The 20183-nt window shown below is 44.7% G+C and overlaps 1 protein-coding gene across 2 annotated transcripts; it reads left to right on the top strand.

Annotated features, from left to right (window-relative positions):
- The first annotated feature begins 313 nt into the window (after positions 1 to 313).
- dop1b (DOP1 leucine zipper like protein B) lies at positions 314 to 19720 on the top strand. 2 transcript variants are annotated; one of them, XM_037488184.2, is made up of 38 exons: positions 314 to 548; positions 3160 to 3337; positions 3874 to 4055; positions 4149 to 4319; positions 4635 to 4824; positions 4993 to 5091; positions 5236 to 5359; positions 5440 to 5549; positions 5942 to 6053; positions 6145 to 6265; positions 6393 to 6512; positions 6732 to 6840; positions 7216 to 7452; positions 7542 to 7852; positions 7936 to 8339; positions 8427 to 8698; positions 8800 to 8952; positions 9081 to 9181; positions 9573 to 9763; positions 9841 to 11437; positions 11618 to 11717; positions 11801 to 11992; positions 12191 to 12313; positions 12400 to 12534; positions 12631 to 12686; positions 12758 to 12862; positions 13058 to 13124; positions 13226 to 13385; positions 15147 to 15229; positions 15331 to 15440; positions 15518 to 15667; positions 16487 to 16548; positions 17026 to 17154; positions 17269 to 17405; positions 17483 to 17538; positions 17630 to 17773; positions 17896 to 18028; positions 18574 to 19720. In XM_037488184.2, the coding sequence occupies exons 2-38, from the start codon at positions 3200 to 3202 to the stop codon at positions 18829 to 18831; spliced, it is 6942 nt and encodes a 2313-aa protein (XP_037344081.2). In that variant the 5' UTR covers positions 314 to 548; positions 3160 to 3199; the 3' UTR covers positions 18832 to 19720. The 2 variants fall into 2 exon arrangements, with proteins under 2 accessions (XP_037344081.2, XP_062420815.1); XM_062564831.1 differs by lacking the exon at positions 314 to 548 and adding an exon at positions 984 to 1146.
- Positions 19721 to 20183: the final 463 nt, after the last annotated feature.

Genomic DNA, 20183 nt, shown 5'->3' with positions numbered 1-20183 from the left:
GTTATGGGTATTGTTTTGTTCAGAGGTTGCAGTTCAGTCACTATAGTTAAAGCCTGCAACTATCTGACGTAGAGGTGAGAGGTTTGTAAACATTGCACATCCTGGATTATACCAAAGCCTGTGGGGAGTGAACGGTGACGTCCACCTCTCAATTCAAAATCCGCACGCCGAGAAACTGGTTTATTTTTTGCTTCAAGCGAGGAAATAAAATATTCTTTTCTTGAGAAACACCCTTCACGCGACGGCCTATCGACAAACACCCCATTCGCCGGGTCAACTCACCCCCGCCGCACCCCTTCCCTTTCAGAAAGTGAACCCTCCGCCTGTTTAGGCTGCGCGGATCAGCTGAGTTTGACTATCCCGCCCCCGTTGTGGCTATCGCGCCGTGGTACTCGTAACGCTCGGTGACTCCTAAGCGCAAATAACAGGTTCACCACCTCTTTTCCTTGCGCTACGTGTGCTCGAATGAGGCTCCACGGTGACCGCGCCGTTGCTGCTGTGAGTCGGGCTGCTCTCCGGCGGCGCTCCTTGGGCTTGTTTGGCAGTTGGTGAGTCATCGATGCACCTGATAGCTAACGTTAGCTTTTTTTTTGTTGTTTTTGTTTACGGCGGTTGTCTGAACGGTACGTTGTGTCTTGTCATAACCAAAATAGCATATTTATTTCTTGTGATACTACAGAGGGAAACCGTGTTTTTTTTCTTCTCAATATTACGTTAACGTTATTGTTTTATTTACCAGCTGCCCTATTAAGCAACGGGTAGTTTCAATTATAGCGTAACGGTAATTTTAATAATGCTGTCTGTACACGAACACATCCGACCGCATATTCATTTCTGCTTTCCTGGTCTTTGAAGCAGGGCTGTTATGATGCGGTCCCAAGTCGTGCTCTTACATAATACACTGATCCTACAGTACAGTTACCGGCCAAAAGCTACAGCAGGCAACTTGTCATTCTGCCACAGCTCGCGTTCTCTATTTATCTGAAACTTGTCTCCAACAGAATCCCCTTAACGTCCTTAAGGCGTCACGGTAGTCTGCGGGCTCGTTGGTCCGCCCTCATCGATCACACTCCGGCCTAACAACACTTAGCAAAAGTGGATGGTTTTATTGCGTCTGCTGTTTTGCTTTGGAGACCCAACGAGGAGGTGAGAAGGTGCGTTTAGTTGTATGACCTAGACCTGTCGTTAGATTTGATTTTAGGGATCCTCATTTGCTTGCAGGTTGCAAACAAATACCTTATTATCTAAATGGAAACATGCGAACAGGAACTGTAGAAAAGCAGAAACTAATTTGGGCATAATTTGCTATATGGCATGACTTGTTTTTTTACTGACTTTATCCACGGCTGTCAATGTAAACTACATCATTGGAAAGGCAACTCCACCAGTAACAAGACACGTGGCCTTCGGTGGTTAAGACATGTTTAAAAGTCATTAAACCGTTTTTATGAGAAAATAAATAACCATTTGAAATGCATGTTTATGATTTAATTATTTCCTGACACATATTTTTAAGATGTGACTACACAGCAATTGCTTAAATGTATAATGGGATGACGACAAGTGGTGGTTAGTGCAGCTAAACATTAAACTGAAAACCTTAAAATAAAAAATTCCACTTGCCGAAGAGTAGTGGTTCATAAAAATGGATCACTTATTATCACTTCTCTTTTTAATGTAACGCTCATTATAGTATTATTTCTGTCTCAACTCAATCAGTCACCAGGACAGTATCCTTTAGTACAAGAGTGTTATTAGTACATTAAATGATTTAGAGAAACTCTCAGGAGGTGTAGGCCTACCTGCTGACTGTTGAGGATCATGAGAACTAAATATACCAACCTGCCTAGGTTGTAGGTTGGTATATTTATTGTAGTAAAATTCCCGCATTAATCCTACTACAAGTTAACAGAGGCTTCAGTTTTTTGTTTCCACATTGCACATTATTTTGATTAAGCAAAAAATGAATCACTGTATTCCTTTTAAACTCTGCAAATGTAATTTGAATTTGTATTGATTCATATAAGTGTCTTTCTGTCTGGAGGCTGATAGTTTCACCAGTACTAAAGAGTCGCCCTGCACGTGTTGTTGGTGTTGGCCCCGATGGTAAAGCTCCTCTCGGGTCCAGATGTCTGTGCTCATCTAATCCTGCCTCAACTCCCGAGCCGTCTCTCCGTTTAGCTTGATTCAAATTCACTACATGCTTGTACAAACACCGCCTTTGTAATGTGCTTGAAAGTAAGAAAGCTACACCTTTTTAAAATCATGCACTATATTTACGTTATATATTTTCTTTTTTTATCTTTGTAGAATAAAATTTAGTTGATTTCCCAATGTATTCCTAAATTCGTTTTTTAAGGCAGCACTAATTAACATTGACTAAAAACAAAATAGAAAAGCCAACAGCAGACAACGTTCACATACGCTGGTGGACATAGTGGAGCGGTTAGCATAAGTGCCAGACAGAAGTTAATGGGGATCAATATAGAGCTAAAACGAGATGGAATATTGAACTTATATTCATCAGCGGTTGAGAGCCAGTGTTTCTCTGCTGGATGTGTGTAATAACAACACCATTAGGTAGTTGAATATTCATTTTTTTCCCCATGTTGACCTCGAGAGGCCAAAAATAAACGTTTAAATTCTGCTTTAAATGTCACTGCGAGGACAGTCGATCCATATATCTCTATCGGTTTGCGCTCAGTCCATAACTTGTTTTTCTCTGGGAGAACATGCATTGCTACACAATGTTATCAGGACTCTCCCCCCTCCCTGGCCAAAATCTATAAATGGGTCAGTCAGATAAACACTGACCAGTCATGAATGAAGACATTTGTCTTCAAAAACTACCCGCCTTTTTATTTAGAAGAGAGCTAATTGGCTAATCCTATTTGCCAGAGACGAGCCTCGGGGGCAGAGGGACGCCCGAGAAGCTGCAGAAGCTGCAGGCTGACTGATAATATCAAGATCAGGAAACATTTATTACCAAAATGTGTCAGGCATACAAGGAATTTGACCTGGCGGTTGGCGCAGAACAGTTGGACAGTTGGACAATGGACAACATGACAACATCACAGAGCTGATTCTTGTTCTTCTGATAAACAGACTCTCCTCAAACTTTCCTTTTCTCCCTGCTCCCCCACCCCCCCTCTCATCCAGAAATATTGTGCCGAACATGCAGGGATCAGACTGAAGTACCATGGATCCCGAGGAGTCAGAACTGCAGAGTGACTATCGCTATCGTAGCTATGCGGCGGTCATTGAGAAGGCGCTGCGTAACTTTGAGTCTTCGAGTGAGTGGGCCGATCTGATCTCCTCCTTGGGCAAGCTCAATAAGGTATGCTATGTTGCAGCGGGGCGGCGTTGACGCCTTAATGTAACTGCTGATATCTTTCTCTGGATCTCTCATTTCGTGCTGCTAATGCTCCCAGAATAAAGTGTGTCGATATAGAACATTGGTCTTTTTTAACGTTTTTTTTGCAGGTGTCAACTTCACAGCTGCTGTTGTTAGTTTCAGTTCTCTGTCCGAGGAAGTCGTGGTTTTTCTTCAGACGGTTATACACCCATAGTGCTGTAGTGTTGTAGCTATTTGTTTTGGGCAATAGATTTGTCCCTTTTCTTTTCCCTAGTAGAGCATGTGTTTACTTTGGAGTGTCTGTGTGTTGATGCAAAATTATTTGGCCTTTAAGTACAACAAGAATTTAAAGAAAAAAAGATCTGTTACACATAACATTTTAACACAATTATATGCACAACATCTCTTCCAGCGTTCCTATGATTTATTCAATTTGAAGGTTATGCCACATTTGAACACGTAAATGTTTTTGCTAGTGACCAACTCAGTATTTCTGTGTTTTTCACTCTTTCTTTTAGGCCCTACAGAGTAACCTTCGCTACTCCCTCCTGCCCAAGAGGCTGATCATTGGGAAGCGTCTCGCCCAGTGCCTGCACCCGGCTCTGCCCAGCGGAGTTCACCTCAAGGCTTTGGAGACCTATGAGGTCATTTTTAAAATTATTGGAACAAAATGGCTGGCCAAGGACCTCTTTATTTACAGGTAAAGAAACAGGCACGAACGTTTAAAGAGATAGAGAGCCTGGTTATGTGCGCAGTGTTGTATGTAATAACGTGTGTGTGTGTTGGTTTTCAGCTCCGGATTGTTCCCACTGTTGGGTCATGCAGCCATGGCAGTGAAGCCGATGCTGCTGACACTGTACGAGCGTTACTACCTCCCGCTGCAGAAGGCTCTGCTGCCCAGTCTTCAGGCCTTCATAACAGGACTACTTCCAGGTCTGGAAGAGGGATTGGAGGTTTACGACAGGTACACATACTCTTAATTGATCCTTCTTGCATTTACTTGCTCATAAAATCCTATTCATCTGTGCTTTAGGGTCCTATTGTTGTCTCAAAATGATCAAACATACCTGCACCGTTGCACTGGAGGATATGTTCCTTCCTTATTACTTACAAAGGCTGCTGTGAAACTGAAAAAAAGAGGACTTTTATCTGAATTGATTGATGTGACATCACCAACCAAAGTCAGCCCTACAACTCAGACGTATAGATTAGTTAGGGGACGTATTGTTTGAACACATGTCAATGGGTTGTCTGTACTTTGCCATCTCTCTCTGTCCAGGACTGATGCCTTGCTGCTCAGGTTGTCGCTGCTGGTGGGTCAGCAGGTGTTCTACGGTGCGCTGTGGGGCAGCATGCTGGTGACCCCCATGGTGCGACTGCCCGCCTCCGTCTTCATAGTCACACATTTTGACTGCAAAGCTTCTCCGCGCCAGCAAACGCACATGCTGGGCTACGACCACAGACTGGTGGTGAGTGTCTGTGTTTGTCCTAATGCACTGTTGCGGTATGAAGCACATTTAATTATGATGTGCTTGTTTTTTCCTGTCCTATTTCAAATTATTTCTGCAATGTGCCCCATCGCCATCTTTTGTCATCCGTCTAAACCTCTGAGCTCCTCGACTTCTGTGTGTCTTCAGATGAAGTCGGTGTGTCTTTCTCTGCAAGATTCAAATGTCCTGGTGCAGAGGAACATGCTTGAAATCCTGCTCTACTTTTTCCCCATCGCTGTGTGCCTGGTAGGTACACATACAAACACACGGAAACATCTTTGGTTCCATGTGATCTCCCGCTTGGAAGTATCCATTATTATTGAGTTGTATCCAACAATCGCTCTCATGATGTTCCTGGGACAAATGTCACTCTGTGTGTTGTTGCTTTAGGACCCAGCGGAGGCCAGTGTTGCCATGAGTGGTAAAGACATGATAACGATGGTTTCTGCTGCCATACTCACTCTACTTCGCAGAGACATGTCCCTTAACAGACGCCTTTACGCCTGGCTCCTCGGTACTGACCGCTGAAGAACTTTTCTTTAATGAATGAACCACTTAGTTGCACAGATAATTCAGTACTTTTCTGTTTTTCAGGGGTAGACAAAAAAGGAGGAATGGTGGGACCTCACCCCACCCTGTCCAGCACCACTGAGGAACACGCATCCTTTTACTTCAGCACTTACTCTAGGGATTTCCTTGTGCAGGTAACGCACTCCTGGCAGCACACACCAAAACTTGGTATTTTGTTTTTAGTACAACCTGATTCGTCAATGTTGTTATATATATATATATACAAATATATTTGGAAGAATACGCAACCAGAGGATGACAGCAGAAATGGAGCTAAAAATTCTCTCTGCACAAAAATAACCATATTTACCGAAATGTCTGAATATAGTGAACTAATAACATGTCTGCACTAAACTATTGCTGTATGGATTTTTTCCATTTAAAGCATACTTTTCAGCTAGAACAGTATTTGAGCAGACGCACAATACAAAAACATCTTTGTCAGGTGTGTCTGTTTGATAAGTGTCCCCATATATCTTTTTCCACTGTTTCTTTTAATTGCATTTGTTTGTTCCTGTGACCGCAGGCTCTCATTAACATCCTAAGACAGCAGGATGTAGAGAACGACCCTGAGAGTGTGATTGGCTACCTCAGGCCCTTTCGCATCATCATCAGTCTGCTGGACAAACCAGAGATAGGTAAGCACACAAACACGTCAAAAGGCTGAATTACTTGATCCGCCACTTTACTCTAAACACGCTTTACTGGGAACATGGCGTTTCTGCACAGGTCCAGTGGTCTTGAGCAGTGTGCTGCTGGAGGTGGTCCGAGCTTTTTACAGCTACTGTAGAGAGATGCTGGGGGAGGAAATCATCGCCAGCACAGGTCTCTCAGGCAACCAGCTAGCCAGGTAAAAGGTGTACTGTAGAGGATGGGAAAGATGCAAGGATGTCAGTTGTTGAATACTTATTCAAATGAACTTATGACAAAAAGGCAACTGACAATAAATGTGCTTTCCTTTTTGTTGTCTGAAACAGTACAATAAAAGAGAATAAGAATGCAGCGGACATTATAAAGACGGTGAATATGCTTGTGACATCCATGAACAAAGAGTACCTTTGGGAGTACATGACCCAACGCTTTTGCACTTCTCTCAGGTATGGCAAGAATGACTGTGACATCAGATGTTGATTATACAGCCAATTGGACTGTTGTAGAAACATGCAAGATAAACAACATAGCTTTAATAATGGAAATGAAAGCCAATAGATGGATTGAAATAAATTGGTGGCAAAAAGAAATCTGCATGATTTCTTTTTTTGCTCTTCAAAATCAACCAACAATGCTGTTTTTATTTCTCCTTCTTTACTCAATAGTGACAAAAATGACCCACCAACACCTCCTCAACAGGAGCACAGTCATTCTGCTCCGTCCATCGCAGAGATGTCCAGTCTCATCATTTTTCTGCTTGATGTTCTCCCTCTGGTAAACCACTGACACACTTTGACACCTTTTAGTTCCCCATTGTACATCTAAATGTATTCTGTACTTTATCAGCCCTTGTTTCTTGTTCTTCTGGGTTTGTTCCCTCTTGGTTGAATGCACTTATTGTAAGTCGCTTTGGATAAAAGTGTCGACTAGCTAAAAATTGTAAACTAAATTGATGCAGTGAATAATGACTATTATTAAAGAAAAGAGTTTTGCCAGAAAAAAAATAATAGTGGTTTTTGGAAGATTTAACAAGTACTACAAAAACAGACAAATTGAAAAGGAAGCAAGCTTTTACTTTGTTAGCCATTGTTGCACCCCCTGACACACCAATATATACACCATACACTTGCACCGTTTGTTTTCCCACAGGAGCTTCATGCTGACATCCAGTCCCAGTTTCTCCCTGAGATGTTAAGCACCATGTTGGAGACCCTGCACAGCCACATGGACTTAGTGTGCCTGGAAGATGTCACACAGTGTCTACGTGCATGCTTCAAGGTCCTGAGCAAGATCCAGATGCCTGTAGCTTATTTGGATGTTGAGGCAGGGGCACGGACAGAGGACATCAAGTTACAGTCCCCGGGGGAGGAAAGCAAACAGACTCCGGTTGGTAATAACGTCTGCGTCAATGTGGTTTACTTTTCATTGATGTTATTGATGCGTAACAGTGTTCATATCGATTATACTCTTTGTAGGATAAAGAGAAGACGGGCGAGAAAGATGCTGTTGGTAATGAGGTTAACGGTGACCTTGGCGATGAACAGATGAGCAGAGATGGAGATGAAGCAGATCTTGCACATGGTGTTTACCCAGCACTCCGGTCTGAGGACAGCGGATTGGGGATCAGCGCCTCGCCTTCAGAGCAGCATGTCCCACAAGGGATGCGGATGAGGGGGGGGGAGGAGAATGGAATTTCCAAAGAAGGCGAAGGAGTGTGGAGGAAGGGAGGCTGTGTAGACACCATGAGCCAGTGTCTGCAGGACATCCTGGCTTTTATAACCACAAGGTAAGCTAATGCGCAATCCAACCCACATGGACCTCTTTCTATAGTTTTGAGCTCTAAATATCTTCACTTCTACCATGTTGTAGATACTTGCTGGTGCAGGTGGAGGATGTCGGGGGACTGCAGGAAAGGCCCGAGCACGACCTAACTGCGGTTGCTGTGGATGAGAAGACTTTGTTGCCGGGAAAAGGGGGACGTGACATCAAAGACAAGCTTACCGAACTGTTCATTCCACACAAGCTTAAGAACCACCCTAAATCCGAGGCCCAGCCCTTAGCAGCCCCCGCAGGGAAGAAAAAGGAGCGTGGGCATGTAGGGAGTCTGGACTGGGCGGCTGGCTACATGCCCCGCGGCAGGGCAGAGATCCCTGAGGCCTGCCGACAGGCGTTCACCGCCACCTGCCACCTGCTGCTGGAGTCTACCACCTTCCCCGTCTACCTGAGCGAAGACGAAACTCTGGTCCTCAACGGTGACATGTTTGACCTGACAGGTCAGCACACAGATGTTATTTATCACGCTGTTACTACTGCTGTCCGCTACGTTCCTTTTTTCACGTATATTTTTTTTTTCCCCACAGATCGTGATGTCGACAGCTTGCCAGTGTGGTTGAGGTCCTTGATGACGCTGTGCTGCCTGTCCAGGGACTACAACATCCAGCACACTGCAGTGTCCGCCATGTTGGAACTCATCAATCACTCCCAGTCCCTGGCACTGGTCATCCAGGACAAGCACAGGCGCTACATGGGATCTGACTCTAACCCTCTGAGTGGGCGGCTGCAGATGGTCACCGTGCCACCCATCCACCCGGCGCTGCTTCGCGCCATTGAGGAAGGCACAGATTTCTATCAGGTTAGGCCACACAAGGGAAACACGTTGGTGTAACTCAGAGCTGTAGTGTAAATGCAGGGTTCATTTTTCTTCTTCTTCTTCTTCTTTTTGCTGTGACTCAGAGGGTGTCCCAGGTATTGTGGAACCAGCTGGACACCGAGCGTAGAGAGCAGCACACTTCCTGTGTGGAGCTCTTTTACAGGCTCCATTGTTTGGCTCCATCAGCATCCATCTGTGAAGACATCATCTGCCAGGCGCTGTTGCACAAAGACAAGGTGTGTAGGATGCCTTCCCACATGCTGAACACATTTTAATCTGCAGCCAGCATGCGTCGGATTGTCTGTGACGCACAAAGAGAGCTGCTAGGAAAGCCAAATGTTTGCTTTGTGTTTGTATGCCGCAGGCTGTTAGGCTGGAAGCACTACACCGCTTCACAGTTCTATGGCACCTGACCCGGGAGATCCAGACCAACAGGACCACGTCCCTCAATCACTCCTTTGATCGGTTAGTACATAGTTGAAAAGTGGGGACTAATGGTGGTAGTTTCTTTATGAATGCATATCCCTTAAACACTTAATATTCTGTAAGTATGTGTCACTGCTTCTCTGATAGTGGATAAACTTGCTGCACAAGGAGGCTTTAGTTTAAGATGCAAAGTGAGAATTTCATGCAAATGTCTAACACTGAGTGACGCGAAACCGGCAGTAACAGTCCAATTGGACTTCACAATGAATATACAGCTCTTGAAACCTGCCAATTGAGTCAAATCTGAGACATAGTTAGTTAATACCTTCTTTGTATTATTCTTACAAGTATGATTATAAGCATGAGATTCTCTGTGTTTGGAGATCCTTCATATACCAAATCTGACTGTTGAGATGTGTGTCCCTCTCAGGTCTCTGTGTGTGGTGGTGGACAGTCTGAGCTGTACAGACGGCTCAATAAGTGCAGCAGCTCAATGCTGGCTGGTCCGAGCTCTTTCGCTCAATGACGTGATTCGGGTCCTGGAGCCGATTCTGTTGTTGCTTCTTCACCCCTCTACTCAGCGCTGCTCTATACAGAGCATCAAACAAAATCTCACTGCTGGTAAGTGCTTTCGTCAGAGCAATTTGCCTATCCTGTGTTCAAATTCCAAAATGACTGTTTGGTCTTGTTTCTCAAAGGTAACCTGAAGGTTCTAAGCAACAGAAGCCGTAGCTCCACCAGAACCTCTGGAACATCTGCGGACTCCATGTCAACAGAGGTCACCACCTTAAATCTCCTGAACGTTGTGGACCGGGAATCCCTGTGGGCAGAGTTGGACAGAGGCCCGGAGTTGGCCCAACCGCCGGACACCTTAGTGGTGTCTAGGAGTGAGAGTGAAGGGACGGAGGAAGAGCAGGAGGAAGAGGGGGAAGAGGAGGAGGCGGAGAGTGAAAACACAGAGTCCGCTGACACAAGTGGTCCTCATCTTTCCACTGAGAACTCCAGCTCAGGCTCCGTCCCCTCCCGCAGCATTGAGGAAGGAGCCGTAGTCAACGGCCTGCGGCGGGCAGAGTCCGAGCACACGCAGGCCTCTGATTCACTGTCGAGCGAGGATGAGGAGGATCTGGAGCTGGAGGCCATGGCCAGGTCCCGCCTCTTGAAACAGGAGCGCGAGAAGAGGGAGGCCATCGACTCTCTGTTCCGCCATGTGCTTCTTTATCCCGTGGCGGGCGGCTGGCGCCATCTGCTCCAGGGCCTGGCACTGCTCGACAGCCTGCTGCGGAGCAGTGCAGAGTGCCCTCTTGTGAGTGCCCTCTCCTACACGTCTCTGGACACCAGCTCTGCTGCACATTTAAACCTGGTCTCGAACCTCCTTCAGCGCCACCAGCAGGCCCAGGACGGCCTGGGCTTCTACGGCAGCCCGCTCTCCCCTTCTTCCTCCCCCTCCGTGCCGCCATCCTTGCTCATTGAGCTGTTGATGTCCCTCTGCCTGCGATTCCTGCGCTCTCATTACCCTTCCTATGTGAGCCTGGGTCCCATGGACCTGCAGGGGAACAGGGAGGTCCAGGTGAAGAGTGTGGCGGTGCTCACGCGGATTGTCCACCAGCTGGGCTGCATGGCACGCGGACAAGAGGGCAACGGGGCCGGTGTGGAGACCATCCGCAGACTCCTCTTGGGATGCAAGGTGCAGCAATACGCTCTGCTGACCCTTTCTGCCTCGATGTATGTCTGCCAGAGGGTAACGGACAAGGGGCCGCCCAAGGAAGTGCAGGTGCTGGATGAGCAGGGAGGCCTGTCTGAGGAGGGCCTGGTGAATCTTGGAGCAGGAGGCGGACAGGAGCAGTACCCCTTACAAATGGAGTTATTGAGACTCCTCCAGGCTCTCATAGTCCTGGAGTCCCACGTGTGGCCCGGGGGTGCCGTCTCCGCAGCTACGTCAAGCGGGGCAGCATCCGGCCAACCCGGGGAGCCTCGTGAATCGCCAACTGCCACCACCCCGCTCGCACGTGAATGGCAGACTGCGGTCCTCTTCCAGCAATCCATCAAGGCAGCGCAGTATGTCCAAAGCCACCCAATCACGGCCCAAGGGATGTTTGTTTCTGCCGCAGCCAGGGCTCTGCAGCCCCAGTACGGCTACGCCATGCACCCCCACTGGGTGTCACTGCTGTGCTCCACTCTGCCATACTTGGGTCGCTCGTTGGGCATCATCGTGGCTCCACTCATCGGTCAGATCTGCAGGAACTTGGACGAGCTGGTCAAGCTCTACGAGCACGATGGCGGGAAGACCAACCAGAGGTAGACGGATCAGCTCCGCTGTAATGATTTGATGAAAGACGCACTGCTGACTTTCCTAATTGTTTTCGGAATTCAAGAAGTAAAGCTATATTATCTACATTTTACACTGTGTTTCATGTCTGAAATCTAAAACTATTGTTTGGTGAGTGTCTTGATGTATGTTTTCTGTCCTGTGATAAGCCCGAGTTGTAGGAGGGAAAACATTGCTCCTGACTACCCTCTGACGCTGCTAGAAGGCCTGACCACCATTACACACTATTGTCTACTGGACAACAGGAAGGTGCGGAACACACACACACACACACACACATATTTAGCTCTTCTATGTGTGAGAATAATAAAACCCATTTTTCTCCCTGTCAGTCCCTGGTGGCCTGTGATCCTGTGGATGTCCGCAATGCACGCAACGCTGTGATTGAGGCGCTGCCACACATGCTCAGTAGCATGGCTTTGCTCTGGGGTGTCGTCATGAGGGAAGATTTTCAGAGGCGCGCCTCGGAAACTGCCCAGAGCAGCAGACACGCTTCTACCTCTGTCTACTTTAAAAGCACCAAGGTGTGTACTTTGCTACATGCGTGTACATTTTCTTTTTGTGGGAACAAAATCTATGCAATAAGTTTCCTTTATGGTGTTTTTCTTGGGTTATATTGGCTACACTTACACATATTTTACCTTTTAAGCTATGTGCATGTGTTGGAAAATGAAAAAAATAATGTAAAATGTCATCCCTTTTCACGGCGTGTACATGTGTAGATCTTACGGCAGCGGATACTGGAGTTTCTTCTCCCTCTAACTGGGCCTTATGGGATTCCGCTCATGGCTTCGCTGGGAGCCGTGTGGAGCAGCAGAAGGAATAAAAGGAGACATAAAAATAAAGTAAGAAGTGCAGCGTCGAAATCTGAGCTCCAGCTCACCAGAAGCCTTTAGAGCAGCTTGCTTTCATCACACTTCGTCTTCTTCAGGTTTTACCAGTGGCCAGCGAGTCTCGTCTAACTATTGTGGCTCTGGTGAAATCGTTGCACACCTTGCAAACAGAAACGGTTCTACAATTGGTGAAGGAAGTGGTGAAAAAACCACATCAGATCAAAGGAGAGCAGGTAAACAAACATACAGCCGCTCAAGCATTTTGGAGGTGTCAGGTCAATTCTTCTTAATCTTGTAAAAATCTTTGCTTTACTTTTGTTCTCCATCAGAAGTCAACGCTAGTAGATATCCCCATGTTACAGTTCAGCTACGCCTACATCCAAAGGTATTTAAGAAATACAATGCAAGTCACCAGTATGAGAATATGTTTTTGTTAAATGATGTTTCTCTATGCAGCATTTCAGCTCAGACTCTGCAGGAAAACGTGGCTCCTCTCCTCAGTTTGTTACGGGAGTCTGTTCAGCTCAACCTGGCCCCCCCTGGACACTTCTTGCTGCTGGGGTCAGTTCTTTAACACATTCAGTTCTTACAAACAAAAGTAGTCTGGTTAGTATTAGTTGTAATACTATTGTATTACAGAATACCCTCATACAGAGTCTATGACCTTGACATTAATTGGCCTGCTTGCTGCATTTGCTCAAATATTTACCAGTTTTCTGAAAAATCTGATTCTCATCCACGGTTTCTGTCTTTCAGAATACTCAACGACATTGTCAATAGGCTCCCTAACCTGGAAAACAAAAAGGACAGTAGAGATCTCCAGGTATGATGCACGTTGTCTTGTTCTCGCTATGATGGAGATGGCGAGCCAGTGCATTTGAGATGCTGCGTGGCTGGTCGACTGATGGAGACATTGTCCCGCAGGAGGTGACTCAGCGGATCCTAGAGGCAGTGGGCGGGATTGCAGGCTCATCTCTGGAGCAGACCAGTTGGCTCAGTCGCAGCCTTGAGGTCAAAGTTCAGCCGCAGGTGGGCCCTGAAGCAGACGAACTCGATGACGCCGAGGTGGATGGTGATCATTGCGGTAACTTTTCATCTTCTTTGACAAATTGACCTCATATGCAATTTCCATCCTCTGTTTTAGAAGATGAGCCCAGATGATCAATATCTTGCACTGGCAAATTGATAATGGAGCTCACAAATCAATGCTCTTTCTATTGTAAACTATTGTAAAGATTGTTCAGACTTTTACTATTTGGGTTTAATGAGGCACTAGCCACAGTCACTGGATGGCTATAAGCACACCCCTAGTTTGAAGAAGCAGGCAGGACTACCAGCACTAATCCATCATGTTTAAAGGAGCTATCATGCTCTGCTGCTGCGTCCTGATACAAGGATTTTTTTTATTTATGCTTTGTAATGGCAAAATATAATGATGCCATAATGTTTTATTAGATTAATGTCTAAAACCAATCATGACTTTAATTCTGAGGAAGTTCCAAGACACCAGCAGTGTGGGAACTATCAGAGCAGAAGAATCTCAGAGCACCTCTCCTCTTTGATCCCATTTGTCTCTCATAACACCGCTGCATGAAGGAAGGAGAAGGTGTGAATCTCTTCAGACGTAGTCCTGGATCTAATCAAACATCTGTTGTAAGCACCTTGAGTTTTCCTTTTAGGTCTGGGACCTCCTTGGCTGTCTCAAACTCTTTGGCATAACAAAACCAAGGTGTTAACCCTGTCGATGTATAAATATAGCCTTGTTCCTCTCAAACATTAAGAAGAAGCTCACCACTGCCTGTCCATGTATAGATGTTGCAGACCTCTTCTTCCTTGCAAGACATAAACGGAAAATGCAACTTTGGTTCACAAGAGACTTTACAACTGATTCCCGATTGCACGAGAAAATCTTCCACAACAGCTTCAACCTCTCTAGATTTGGCCTTCCGTTCCTTTACGGTTAAAGTGTCGTCATTATCAAGGGAAACTGCCATGAGGACATGACACGCATTGTGTTCAACCCGTGCCCCACAGAGCGGCTTAGGTTACAAGCGGCAGGTGCCGCAAAGAAGCAGAGAGTGAGGAGAGAGAGAGATAGAGCGAGAAGTGCAGCATCAGAAAGGCAGTGAAAAAAGACAAAGTGCGGCACAGAAAAAATGCTCTGTTCCCAACTTAATTGAAAGTAAATTAATTTCAAAAATATGTTTACAAAATGTAATAAAACTATTAAGTGGAAATGAAAAGTGATATGTAATTATTTAATACTATACAAATTTTAAAAATGTTTTTTGATAGAGTTTATATATTATAATGCAATAAATTCAAAACAAAGACCCAATGAATTTTTTTTCTTTGGCGGCGGGGGGGTGCGATTGGAGGGTCTTACAATGCCTCTATATCCTCAAAGGGAGCCCTGACAGAAGAAGATCGGGAGTCATTGTCTTAGATGATGTAATCACCTCCAGACCCTTTTCTGCCTTATCACCGTATCTCACAGTTGGCGCCACAAAACCTCCTCCACAATCTGCTGCTAGTGTAAAGGTTGCGTTGTAGGTTTTGACATCACGGAACAGGTTTGTTCCTAATCATTTGAAAAGCAAACAGAATTAAAAATCATATATTGGTTTACACCGAACCTTAGTTGAATTTTCCCAACAGCGTCAAACAACCTGTATAAGGCTCGAATGGCAGGAGCTTTATTTAAAACAACTTTGACTTGTCTTCTGTGGTGAAATATGTCCTATATTCTGGTTGTTTTTGCACATGTCGCTCGCTCCCAGAGTTATTACAGGTATAACAGTCCCCAGTGAGCTCTGTATTCTCTTTCACCTCATCTCCTTTTCAGACCCAGTGGCTGAACCCAGCACCATGGTTTCCTCTTCGGCTCCCTCCGCTTACAGCGTCCAAGCTCTTGTACTTCTGGCTGAGGTATTTACACTTTCCCTTTTTTAGCTTGTTTTAATGTCAATAAGATGAACAGGAGACTCTTTCTGTGTTCGTATTGTTTAACACATTCTGTGGGTGCTTAGGTCCTGGCACCCCTTCTGGACATGGTGTACCGCAGTGATGAGAAGGAGAAAGCGGTTCCTCTCATATCTCGGCTCATGTACTATGTTTTCCCTTACCTGAAGAACCACAGGTAACGAGTGAATACTAACAGCTTTGGTCTGTTGCGTGTCAATGGACCTCCTTTCACGTGTGCTTTCTTTCTGCCAGTGCCTACAACATGCCCAGCTTTGAAGCGGGTTCTCAGCTACTAAGTAGCCTGAGTGGGTATGCCTACACCAAAAGGGCCTGGAAGAAAGAGGTCTTTGAGCTCTTCATGGACCCCCTCTTCTTCACTATGGATGTCTCCTGTGCTCCCAAGTAAATATGTTTATTTGTTAGGAATACACAAACGATGATTGTGTACCGTCTTTTGTTGTGAAGACAAAAGGCCAATAATGAAACATACAAAATTAGAGGGACAGTGTAGACAACTCCGGAAATTTAAAAGATGTATAAGGTTAGGTTTACAAAAAGTACAACAAAGAAAAATATTAGTAATTAAGCTGAATGATTAGACAATAGCTAATTACACAATAAACCAGGTCTATTTTATGTGCAATTTTTAAAAAATGTCCTTCCTTAGCCTTATTTGAAAGTAGAGTACTTAGGGTAGAAACCAAGCACTTCTCCAGCTTATGTTCTTCATTTTAAGAACTCCAGGCAAAGTAGAAGAGATCAGTCAGTCTTTTCCACCAGATGGGAAAGTGTTTTTTTTTTTTTTGGTCAAACAAATGCAGTAGTCGACATTACTTTGGATGTCAACGTACATATTCTTGTGATGTGAGCATGCAGTAGTGATGCATGTTGTTGCCTTGCAGTCGTCCTCTTTGTCCACGCCATGGCCAATGGTTGCTTTTGTCTTTGATGACTAAGATTTCTTTAGTCAATTAGTTGATTCTTAAGCACTAAGAATTTGTGTCGTGGAGTTTAGCCCTAAATGACGTGAGCGTTACAAACCGGTCGTTCAAGACTTAAAGAAGTGGTTAAGTACGTCACCTGTTTCCAGAGGGACGAGTGAAGGGATGCTTTTGATTGATCAACATTCTGGTCAATTCTGCACGCGTGTTATTAATTTTTCAATATACTTTTGCTCTAAATGCTAATATTCTTTCATTGACTGCTCTTTATTCTCTATAGTTGGAAATCCATTATTGACCACCTGCTGACTCATGAGAAGACCATGTTTAAAGACCTCATGAGTGAGTACAGCTTTGAGGAAATGTTTGTGGTGTAAATCTGAAGGTGAGACCTAGTCATTTTTTACTTTTAACATCTACTATAGACGGATACATAGCAATCTGTGAACCCTTTGTTCTGAAAGTGGAGGAGCCAACGGCCAAGAGCTCCCTTTTTGGTGCAAGGCTCATTGTCTACAGTGTGACTCGAGTTCAGAGATGACGTGTACAGACTTTTTCACCAGTTTATACATCAATTCCAAATCCCCCAAAAAGCAAACAGAACCAAGCAGATCATTCCTCTTTGACTCTCCATATGTTTACTTGTACTCATCAAAAGCCAACAAAGACATGGTCACTACTACAGACACTAAAAAGAGGAAACCGAAACACCTCCAATATCAAAATCTTCTCCCGTTGCCCAAACTTTTAGAATGTCACTTCTGGAAGCAATGTGTGAATTCCAACTAAAGACCCGATTTTGATTTGATTATCCTGTAGGCATGCAGAGTGGCTCCCTGAAACTATTTACTAATGTGGACCAGAAACCCATGCTGCTGAAGCGCCAGGGATTCGCCATGTTCAGTGGAGAACTCGACCAGTATCATCTCTATCTGCCCCTCATTCAAGGTGCGGTGCCGTTTCTGAATATTTATGTCAAATTCATCTAAATTTGTTTATCAGAATGGAAGAAATAAATTGGATGGATATATTGTGTTCTAAATCTTCCCCTCCCCCTTTCAGAGCGTCTCACTGAGGCATTGCGTATGAACCCCAGTCCTGGTGTTTCAGCCCAGATGTTCCTGATGTTTCGTGTTCTCCTGTTGCGGATTTCATCCCAACACCTCACATCTCTTTGGCCAATCATGGTCACAGAACTGGTACGACGGTACTTGCTTTATTCACAGTGCTCCACTCGTTCATTTAGGTTATTGATGATGTAAACTTGTCTTTTCAGATTCGCATGTTCGCTCGTTTAGAGAAGGCTATGCTGATAGATAAAGACGTGTCAAAGTGAGATGATCGTTTTATTCACAAATTCACATTTTATCATCGCTCTGTTGACGCTCTCACTCGAACTGTACTCATTTTGTGGACCACCTAGGCTGGCCAAAGTGGTGCGGGGAGCCCAGGACAGGAGTGGACCAGTGAATTTCTCTCAGGCTGAGTTGGACATGTACTTGTCAGCCTTCAAGTTTTTGGACACCTCCCTGGCTTTTCCTCCAGAGAGGATGCCACTCTTCCAGATGTGAGAGCTCGGGACTAAAGGACTCAAATACATGGCAGCAGATGTCTTCGTATGAGTCGTGGTGGTGTGTTAATCATTTTGTCGTGTCATTTTGTGCCTCAACGTTTCTGTTTCGTGTCCAGGTATCGTTGGGCATTTGTCCCTGAGGTGGATGTGAACCGCTACTCTGGCCCAGAGACCACGCTGATGGAAGGCGAACAGGAATGCACACCCCATGTTGTAAGAGTACTGGAAAGGATCCAGCAGCGATATGGGGTAAGATAATCTGACTCAATAGCGGTTTTCATTCATCTTTATTAAATTACATTTATTCAGGCAGTGTATTCAATGTGTGCTCCATAGTAGCTCTGACACAGTAATGGGTGGAGTTTGGCGGAGGGTACATGTTTGTGCTCGAGACTTTGGACTCACCGCAGTGTAGACACTCACAGACGTGCAATGTCCATAAGGGTTTAACATGTTCAGCTCTTTATTCACACAAGCCCACATTTCTGCAGACTTTCCTGAGGGAATTCCCCACCATAGTTCACTGCAGATTTAACTCAGGGTTACCAGGGGGTATCCAGGGGCCTAAAACACCAGGGGAACCAATGAAGGCGACTCACATATTGAAATAACATTAACACTTACGATTTAGAATTTGACACACACACACACATTAAATCCGAATCTTTGTGAGACACTTCAGCCAAAACTGAACTCTGTAGTCTTTGTTGTTTTATAAAGGACCAGACAAAGTCCAGTTTTTTGAGTGTACACACACTCAGTCTGATCCATAGAGTCCTGTCTTTATGTTGCAGACACTGAATGGGCTGAGTGAGGAGTCTGCCACAGAGGATTTGGAGTTTCCTCTCCTCCCCCAACGCTCACTGTCCTCCATCACCCAGCTGGTGCCTTTCCTTCGCACCCTTTGCTGCTCCTTCCAGGGCCCTCCTCCCAACAGCAACCCCATGCCCCCCCTCCCAGTAGCAGAGTACCCAGCAGCCCGTGCAGACACAGTCCTGAAGAGGCTGGAGCACATCACGGAAGAAGAGTTCCTGGACTCCATGGAGAGTTAGAACTCAAGCAGGAAGCTTTCAATCCATACGTCCTCTTCTCAAGCTCTTTAACTTGCATCCGTACAGTTGGAATACTTGAAATATTCACAGGTATATAGAAAAGAAAGGAGACGTTTAGGGATTCTATTTTAAATGTTTTAAATTTGCTTAGCTTTGAGTTGCTTTCACATTGAATCTGTGTTGAAAAAGCCAGCGGTTGTTGTAGTTATTTCAGTAGTTGTAACTTAACACAAGTATGAAATCTGAAGGACTGTGGAATGCTTGTTTATCTTTCAAGGACGAGTATCATCTGGGTTGGAAAATATTTACAAATTTAGATTATGTCATTGTATGCACTTTCATTTCATATGGGTTTAGTGGTAATATGTTCAAATTAGCCGCCATGCACCTTGAAATAAATTCCAGTCAATATTTTAAATGGCAAGTTCGCTGTGAAGAACGTCATTGAGTATTGTTGATGTGATCTTTGGACTTCTTCATAACCTGTTTACCACACCTTCTGGTGCGAGCATAATGTCTGTTTGACTCCGACAATGTTAAATCTACTGTATATATGGCTGCTGTTGGGTACTCTCTTGTTAGTGGATACGTCATTATGGGACCTCGCAACCCTTCCGCTTAGATTCATGTGAAGAGTTGTATGTGAAAGTTACTGAATGTCATTTGTGTACACCTGGAAAACCATTTGAAATACTATTTGGGGTACGCTGCTAAAATACATGCTTGCCATTTCTGGTTTTAAAGGGATATCAGTTTTTACAACTGCCTATTATATTTTTTATTTCCACAATGCTGAATGCTTAAGTAATTTATTTTAAATGTTTAAAGGATAATGTTGTGTTTTGAATTAACAGAAAGAGGACTCATTAAATTCAATTTTAAGCATAAATACTGTGTTTTCACTTCACAGCTCCAGTTGCCTGTTTCTCTACATTTGTGTTAGAGAGAAATAGTGACTACAATAATTCCCATTCCTCCCTCCCATATCCTAAAATGTCCATTTTACTACAGGCAAAGCGTTTCTTGCACCTTTCATAGAATATTCAATGCAGCGGGGAAGTTTTGGACTAATTTGCCTAATCAGAGATGAACCCCTGAAAGATAATTGACAACTAACTGGGCAAATTGGATAAGTCGAATATAGCTTACATGAATGAATAATGCAAAGCCTACTAAAGTCAGGAAAACATAACTTCAGCATTTTTTGGTACCAGAATGTTCCTTTTGAGAAAGCTGCAAATAGAAACCCCTTTGATTTAGGTTAAAATGCAACCCTTTTAACATCCTCTGGCCCAAATTGAACCTTTACACACTCGGACACTAACTCCATGAGGGTTTAGGGCTGTCCCTTT

The sequence above is a fragment of the Pungitius pungitius genome, chromosome 10, assembly GCF_949316345.1.
Source record: "Pungitius pungitius chromosome 10, fPunPun2.1, whole genome shotgun sequence".
Lineage (NCBI taxonomy): Eukaryota > Metazoa > Chordata > Actinopteri > Perciformes > Gasterosteidae > Pungitius > Pungitius pungitius.
The sequence above is the reverse complement of the archived record's forward strand: the minus strand, read 5'-3'. Positions and strand labels throughout refer to the sequence as shown.